Raw genomic sequence first — 9,471 nt, 5'->3', positions numbered from 1 at the left:
ACGCACGGCGCATCGACACAATCCCTTTGCGCGATGTCTTAAAGGAAGTCAGGGGGGTAGTCTCAGCATCCACATCTCTCCCATCTCCTGCAGGAGTGGGAGGCTATATGGCGTAATTTTTTTTTCACTTTTGCCCTGGACTCCTCTTTGGAATACCGGTCTATCCTTAATTGAGCCTTGTCTCAGGAGTGGTGAGTGTACCTTAAGGGTTCCTTTCCCCCTTCCTCCAATTGTCCCCTTGTGTTTTGATAGGTGACAACTACTGACACTATTTTATGTTTATTTGACCCCCCTTAGCTGGGATTGCTTTTGCTATGGTTGGTTGCTGACCGAATAGTGGATTTGATTATCTATCACCCACCCCCCATGGTTCTGGAACCCTCTTGGATTAAGGAGCCCTCTTGGGCATTGGATGTGTCACCCGGTCCGGCCACTATTTTGGTGTTGGTGCGCCCACGCCTCCCTGGGGATAATCCAGGTATTTTTTGTTTGGGAGAAGGTGAGTCCTTTTCTTTTAGATAATGAACCTCATGCCCACACTTCGCAATGTCTATACCTGATCACAATAGTTTTTTTGTTGTCTCTCTTTACTTTTTTATTTTTTCATGTTTCAGAAAAAAAATTTACTGTTCAATTTCCCTGAAGAAGGATGTAAATTTGAAACAAACATTTGAAATGCGTCAGCAACGACCATCCATGCCCTTAGCTCTGTCCTGGGGCACACGATGATCTACAGTAGTAATTTTTTCTAGTTTGATACTTTTATCTGTATTTTGATATGTTATTGTGATATTTAGTATTTATATTTTGTATTAAACTTATATATTTTTATGACCTTAGTTGTCATTTCTATTTATGGTTGCCCGAAAAATCCCACCTTGTTTAGAGGTATCCAATTTTTCATCGATAGTAAATTCCTATCGTCTGTGTGCAACTCCGATGGAGAAATTAGGAGATGGGAGCGCTCGTTCTGGTAAAACTAGCATTCATAATGGAAATGGCACATTCGTCATGCTGCAAATTATTGCATCGTTTAACATAGAGCATTCTTTTCTTTTTTCTAATGCTAGAAAAAATATGTTTTTTTTTGCTGCTGATATTCACACAGAGTTCTGACAAACTTATTTCCTTATTGTTTCTTGTGATCTCATGAATATTCGCTTTTAAAGCCAGGTCTCCAAATATATATATATATATTTTTTTTGTGATTTGAATCAAGATCTACTATTTTAATATTTTCTTGTGATGCCCATTTTTATTTTCTGGGCAAGTTACCACAACAACATTATTATCTTGTATTTTGTTACCTCAAGGAGGTTGGTGTTGGTGTCCCTTGTTAATTACAGATTGTATTTATGAAATGTACCTGCCTACTTACAAACAAAATGTCCTTTTTATGAAAAACCCATAGGCAAATATTTAAAGTAAATCAAATACCCATTTATTCTGGGTAAACAAAATAAAGAGGAAGGGCAACAATAGAGAAATTGGTTGCATTTATGTAGCCTTTGGACCCCAAGGCAGACATGAAGTGTATGGAAAATAAAATAAATAACTTGAGAAACACATACAGTTGGGAGCACAATCTGGTCCCCAAATCACAGAAATCAGGAGCAGCAGCAGAAGACACATATGTACCCAAGCTGTGGTACTACAACAGCCTGCGTCTTCTGGCAGACCAGACTGAAGCCAGGGAATCACTTTATGGGTTCCTTGCAGCCTTCCCTCCACACTTCCCTGCAGAATTCCCTCTATGCTTCTCCGCAGCGTTCCTTCCACGGCTCCCTACACGCCCCCTTGCAGGCTGTGGCTCTGGTGGTGGAAATGTGGCAGGAGGAGAAGAAGAATGGCCGAGATCACACAGATTGGTGGTCTCTTTCAGCTGGCCCCTCATCAAGTTTTGAAGGACACTAGAAATAAGCTCCTCAGAGATGATACGTTGTCCCTCCTCCACTTTTTTAACCTATTGGCACCCATAGGCCCTTTTCAGGGTTGGGGGGGGCTCTCATAATCTCGGCTGTGTTCATTATGAGCCTCATGGATTCCTCCTCCACCTGAGTCATCTTCCTTGGCCTTTTTGGTCTAACGTGGAGGGGAGGCACCTGTGACTGTGTGCTGCCACTTGGCCTTGCCACCTGCTGGCTGCCACTTAGCCCGGCCACCTCCTGGCTACCACTCACTCCTGCCTCCTCCTGACTGCCACATTTCTGAGCCTTGTCCTCCTGGCTGACCTCATCCTGTGTATACAAAAGAGACATAGTTTTAGTTTTTGGTTCACCAATCACACACAATGTTTAGCTCATGACTGTTGCAAATTGAATGTTAATAAATAGAAAATAATCTCATTCTGACCACAGCAGTTTTCCTTCCTGTCCCAAACATTTCTGGCCACTACTGTCTATTGATATGTAATTTCCAATTCCCAACAATAATGATAGGACAATAAATATGTTTAAAAATACTATACCTGTCTATATATATATATATATATATATATATATATATATATATATATATTCAGATTCGGGTCTTCCAGGTCAGGTAGCTCCTCGACATCCTCTGCAGGGGTGCAGGGAAGGGTAAAAGGAAGGCTGGAGGGAAGGCTGAAGGGAAGGCTCGAAAGTGATTTTCTGACTTCAAGCTGGTCGTCCAGAAAACGCAAGTGTTTGTAGTACCACAGCTTGGGGACATGTACTTTGTCTGCTGCTGCTCCTGACCTCTTTGATATGAGGATTTTATTGTGGTGCTTCTTGTACATATTCCTCAAGTTATTTATTTTATTTTTGACCATGTCATAGTCTGCCTTGGGGGTCCAAGTCTTCATAAATTCAACAAATTTCTCCATTGTGCCCTCCTTGCCTCGCAGTTATGATTAGGGATGAGCTTTGTGTTCGACTTAAACGTATGTTCGACTCGAACATCGTCTGTTCGTACGTTCGACTAAATTCAAACAAAACGGGTCGTTCGTGCCAAATTCGAGTGACGCGCAACGGACCATAATTCACTGCGGCATTGCACACTGATGATTGGCCAAGCATGCACTATGACCCGCATGCTTGGCCAATCACAGCGCGCAGAAAACGGAGAGCCATAATTGGCCAAGGCCAGGGTGGCTTATATGGCCAATTATGGCTCAGGGCTTTAGCACACGCCCCACACTATAAAAGGCTGCCTGCAAGGCGCCCGCGTGTAGTGTGTAGCGGTTGTTAATGAGAGCAGATCAGTCACTCAGAGAGAGAGACAGTGTCTTTTCTACCAGATAGATAGAGCAGGCAGGCTAGTCAGTTTAGCTTAATTTACAGTGTGTAGAGGATATATATACATCCTAGGAGTTGCACATATATTTATACACTGTTAAGCTTAGCTAGATCAGCTGTTCCTATTTGTCAGGCAGTAGATTGTGCTATCTGCAGTGTTCTAACGTGTTGTATTGCCTGTGTGCTGTTTAGTTTACACCTAAACATACTCAGTGTTACTTCACGTGTGCTGTTTAATTGCTCATAAACGCAGTTGCTGTTACTGCACGTGTGCTGTTTATTTGCTCATAAACGTAGTTGCTGTTACTGCACGTGTGCTATTTAATTGCACATAAACACAGTTGCTGTTACTGCACGTGTGCTGTTTATTTGCCCATAAACGCAGTTGCTGTTACTGCACATGTGCTATTTATTTGTCTTGTCAGGGCCGATCCTCGCTATAGGCTCACTATGCAAGCCGCTTAGGGGCTCACTATGCAAGCCACTTACTAGAGGCCCCGCCTGGTGAGAAGTCATTTTCGCACCCTCACCCCGCTTCTAAACTCGCTGGCTGAGTCATTTACGACAGCAGAACACCCCCCTCCCCCCACTTCTCAACTTTCTTTAATGTGACATGTCAGGCCGGGTACTCACGACCAAACATGTATGGTGAAAGCGGTCCGTCGGACCGTTTTCACCATACATGTCTGCCAGAGGGCTTCTGTACGATGGTTGTACACACCATCGTACAGAAGTCCGCGCGTAAACAATACGCGGGGCGTGTCCGCGGTGTCGCCGCGTCGATGACGCGGTGTCGCCGCGACAATGACGCGGCGACGTGGGCGGCCCGCCTTTAAAATGCTTCCACGCATGCGTCGAAGTCATTCGACGCATGCGAGGGACGGCGGGCGCCTGGACATGTACGGTAGGTCTGTACTGACGACCGTACATGTCCGAGCGGGCAGAATTCCAGCGGACTGTTTTAAAACAAGTCCAGGAATATTTGTCTGCTGGGAAAAGGCCCGGCGGGCAAATGTTTGCTGGAATTCGGCCCGCTCGCGCCCACACACGACCAAACATGTCTGCTGAAACTGGCCTGCGGGCCAGTTTCAGCAGACATGTTTGCTCGTGAGTATGGGGCCTTACTGTCATAAGCGCCCCCCGATTCTCATTTTTAATGTGCCATGTCATTTTGCTTAGGGCCCCAGGGAGGTCAGGATCGGCACTGGGTCTTGTAATGACCTGGGGGGAGTGGTGGCGGGGAAACTCATGTTATTTTTTTCAATGATTTTTATCCATATTGCAGGGACCAAACATTACATTAAAGCCGCAAGCAGTATTAAATTACTTTTTTCTGAGAGTAATCTCATGTTGTGCAGGGACATTTCTAAACACGTGTCACTACTATAGACACCCAGGATGTATGATATTTAAAGGAATTTTTCTTTTTTTTTTTCACTTTAAGCATCATTAAAATCGCTGCTCCAGAAAAAACGACAATTTTTAAAACTTTTTTTTCCATTGATACATGTTCCTTGGAGCAAGACCCGTGTTCTCAAAGACGTTTTCCAACAATAACTTGAATATTGGGCTTTAAAATGAACACTTTTGAATTCGAACGTTCGAGTCCCATAGACTTCAATAGGGTTCTAAATGTTCGCGCGAACGTTCGGTCTGTTCGAACGTTCTGGTGCGAACCGAACGTGGGGGTGTTCGGCTCATCCCTAGTTATGATACAAGCTGTGTTTGAGCTCCCACATGTTTCTGAGCTCCCTCTATTTGTCAATGAATGTTCTCATAATGTCAGGATCTTTAAATTTCGGCATCTTTGCTGCAAGATAAAACACAAGACAAAAACATTAGAGGTCAGCCTAAACGGTCCTAATCTTATCGCAATATAGGCCTCAATCATGAAGCAATATACTGTAGGCCACTGATGCCCCAAGTTTAAATTTTACCTTTTTGTTTCTGACGTTCGGAACTTCCAATCCTCCTTACTCCGCACGCAGAATGTAGTTACGACACATGTGTGTTAGCATTTTATAAACACTGCGCATGCATAAAACTCCGCCCGCCCCTAACATTCTTTCTAGTATATTGTCCGCCCCTTCTCTTTCGGGGGGCGCAGTGGGAGACGACATGGTGGAGAGACAGGTGGCTGTTATTTTAACGAGCGACGAGGAAAGCCCGGAGCCGGAAACCTCCGGATCCAGGAGAAGATACAAGGCCAGTAATATGTCATTTGCAGAAATGGCAGAGATGGTGGACATCTTATGGAGCAGAGATTATGATGGGAAAAATGGGCCAAACACCAACCCTAATCTCAGAAAGGCAAAAATAATGAGCAAAGTGGTGAGGAGTCTATCAGAAATTTGGGGTCCAGAGATCAAAAGAGCAGCTGAAAAAAAGGTGGTCTAACCTGAAGCTGAGGGAGCCAGAGCAGTACAGGAAGATCAAAAAAGTGCTACCAAAAAGTAAGTATTTCTCCTGTGTTATTAATAATTTGATTTTTAGAATTGCATGTTGCTCCATGTGCTTTGATTGACTGGTTGGGCGTTTTAAAATGGTAACTTTCAGGTTAGTGGCCAAAGTATAATCGTTCGCACTAAACATTGTTCATCAACAAAATACAATGTTTTGCGCAGATACAGGTAAACCACATTTGGTCATGCCTATTTGTATTAAAACAACGTTTACAAACATTGATGTCTAGATTATGTGTTTGGAACTAGAATGTGAAATGCAAACTTGATTCAGTGTAAAAGAGAGGACACTCAGCAGCTGGTCACACATCTGGACCCTGGAGCACTAGTGTGGGACACCAGAACAACCTTTTTAGGGTGTCCCACACAGGTGCTTCAGTGGATTCTTGGGGTGTCTCCATGTGTGAAACTTGTCCAAAAAAGGTAAGTATTCCAGCTTAGAAAGAATAAAAAAATCATGTCTTCATCTTGGAACTCTGCCAAAACAGACAATTGTACCCCACTTCCAAGCAATGTTTCATAGTCCTATTTCTGGCCTCAAATATCTGTGTGCTAAGTATACCTTTTGTTTCAATCCCATAGGGGAGCAAAGACTTGGAGGACACCACTCCAAAGAGTACACCAGGAACCCCACACCTCAGAAACAACAGAGGGAACCCCAACCTTAGAGTGATCCTCAACCTCAGAGAGAACCCCAACCTCAGGATGTGGAGGAAGGAGAGGTGGAGGAAGGAGAGGTGGAGGAAGTGTGCGAGATTGGCACCACAACAGGTCAGTGTCTGTCACCACAGATTCAGATTCATATAGAATACATGACAATGAGCCATACGCATACAGGACTGCAGTAAAATCACTCTACAAGTTTCGCTCAGATGAGCTTCTTCAGGAGATTTTTGATGTTAAAGCAGGTTATGCTGGAGATTATAAGAAAACATACAACGGATGGAACAGCCAGTTAGTTGATTTGAAAAATACAACATTCAAGCAATGAATCAAAATACTGGTATTATTGATTAGACAACCAACAAAAATATCATTGGGTGTTTTTTAAATAATGAATGAAAAATAACATGATCATCAAGAGTGCAAGCTGAGCAAAATCTCACCACGGTAGCTGGTCATGACCAGTGTAGAGATGGTGAAAAGGAATCTGCAGGATCCAATGAAAAATTCAAAACCGAATCAACCAGGCCTCTCCAGCCATTCCTGTTGGCCACAGGGGGAAAAGGAGCATTTGTAGTCCCTAGCGTGTAAATAAAGTTAAATTGAGAAACCATGTGAAGGGAACTACAGAAAATTGGGCATAATTAACTGAATAGTTACCTCAGCAGAATTTGAACAGAAGTAGAATCAATGTAGTTTACCGCTGGTTTGGAAAATTATTTTCCTTCCTTTGAAACCATAAGCGGATTAATCAAGAAAATTAAGGTCCAAAGGCAATATGCCTAGATTAGTCCAGTGGCATCAGCTGGAGAGATGAACTGGCATGCTGTAGAAAGGGTAAAGTAAAAGGAGGGGGGGAGGCTATGATATTGGCGTTGTATAATTCAAATTCCAGTTTTATCAATGGATCAAGGAAAGAAGACTTACCTGATGGCAATCTGACTGATTCAAGGGCAGGAAGAGAGGAGAGAGATAATAACTCTTCCTCTCTGTCATGGATCCTGTCAGAGATCACGGCTTTCGCCGTGCTCTTATATACCCTAATTGGAAAAAACCAGAAAATTACCGCGCTAAAATAAACTAAATGACATAAGCTGCAACAACTAAGTGTTATACACACAAAAAGTACAAGAAAATAGGGAATGAAGTTGCGCTGTGATTAAATAATAACAATACTAAACTAATATAGAGTATGTCAGAATGTTAATGCTGAAATATTAAAACAATGTACAATTTATGGAAATAAGTGACGATCTGAAATTATGGAGATTACCACTTGTTTCCACAAATTAGCAAAACTATTTAAATTATTTTATCCACGCTAAGCTGAAGACCAAATGAGGATAAAACGGATATTGTGCAAAAATATATATATTTATTAATAAAAATCGGTGCGGAGTATCAAAGATATACTAGGAGATGACACGTGCATAAATCTACATTTCAATCAGGTAAACAATAACGTCAAGAAAAATTATAACCCCAAGCTTGGGTCTGAGATACTATAAAATGAGGACTAAATTACACTCCCGAATACATTAAACAGCACTAGTGACTAGCAGATTATACAAACAAACAATCAAGTGTGGATTTTGACACTTAGGCCCCATACACACGAGAGGATTTATCCGCGAATACGGTCCAGCGGACCGTTTCCGCGGATAAATCCTCTCGAGGATTTGTGCGGATTTCCATGCGATGGAGTGTACTCACCATCGCATTGAAATCCGCGCCGAAATCCTCTGGCGATGACGTGTCGCGCCGTCGCCGCGATTATGACGCAGCGACGTGCGCGACGCTGTCATATAAGGAATTCCACGCATGCGTCGAATCATTAAGATGCATGCGGGGGATCCCTTCGGACGGATGGATCCGGTGAGTCTATACAGACCAGCGGATCCATCCGTTGGGATGGATTCCAGCGGATAGATTTGTTTAGCATGTCAGCAAATATTTATCTGCTGGAATCCATCCCAGGGGATAAATATCCGCGGAAACAGATCCGCTGGAGTGTACACACCATAGGATCTATCCGCTGAAACCCATTCGCTGGGATTTTTCAGCGGATGGATTCTATCGTGTGTATGGGGCCTTAGACGTCTTCTCCAACAAATAGATCTCCTGCTCAACTTCTTAAAACACAAGACAGAATGTCCTGTGGACAGTTCCTGGTAATTTGGCCAAGAATGTCTCCTTAATATACAAGGCTGTCTCTAATGCATCAACTGTTTAAACATATCCCAACATTAGGCCATTCACTAGGGTTCACAATGATGTTGTGACCGACGTGTGCAACTATGTGTTACTTCTTTAATTGTCTCTGAAGGACCTTATACTGCAGTTAAAGAGCTCTCAGATCCAATTAATACTTGCTAAGATAATAGAGTGGCCACATTTGGTACCGGTTTAAACTACCTATTGCATAGAGGAGGTAAGATTATACTTTACCAAGACTTTTGAACCTCTTGTTTGAGAAGATGTCTAAAATCCAATCCAGGTCTTTCCTCGCAAAGTGCTTCAGAACGCACACGCAAAGAAATGGGTGTGTCTATACTATCACCTGGCTGGTGATGTCACATGATGCCATGTTTTGGTGAGTGACCATAGCATTTAAGGATATGGCTGTTTAGAACCTTGCCGATTTTTACCTTTAGGGGGCAGTGGTGTCTAATGAATAATTCCTAATTTCAGGGTCATTCCTGGTCAGGAATGATATACGGTCCCCTTTGACCCCCGGCTAGGTATGATACCATTACTTGCTAAATAGTGTCAAAAATGACATTCAACCCAGACATCTCGGCAACGCCTAAATTTATGATTAAGATAAGGTTTTATGATCAGCACACATGCCTTGGAAAGTTCCTTTAAACTAATGTCGGGCTGTGATCAAGGCAGTCTAATACTTTGAAGTTATTTTAGGATCTTATACCTGGGACCCCAGTAGTGTCTATGTATTAACGAGTAGTATTATGTGAATTACTGATATACATGTTGTTGTGGCATTATGAAGATACAATAGATACAATACTATTTAAGATATATAATTCCTCTGGGATTGTGATTAGCCCCTTTAGTTTCATAACACAGAG

The 9,471-nt window shown here is 42.6% G+C and overlaps 1 protein-coding gene across 1 annotated transcript in view; it reads right to left on the bottom strand.

Annotated features, from left to right (window-relative positions):
* Positions 1–6,796: 6,796 nt before the first annotated feature.
* Positions 6,797–9,471, bottom strand: part of LOC120930453 — a 62,857-nt gene continuing 60,182 nt past the window's right edge. Inside the window, exon 6 of the mRNA XM_040341638.1 lies at positions 6,797–6,869. Within this exon, the coding sequence (XP_040197572.1) occupies positions 6,797–6,869 (73 nt within the window). The remainder of the gene's footprint in view (positions 6,870–9,471) is intronic.

The sequence above is a fragment of the Rana temporaria genome, chromosome 3 (assembly GCF_905171775.1).
Source record: "Rana temporaria chromosome 3, aRanTem1.1, whole genome shotgun sequence".
Classification (NCBI taxonomy): domain Eukaryota; kingdom Metazoa; phylum Chordata; class Amphibia; order Anura; family Ranidae; genus Rana; species Rana temporaria.
The sequence above is the reverse complement of the archived record's forward strand: the minus strand, read 5'-3'. Positions and strand labels throughout refer to the sequence as shown.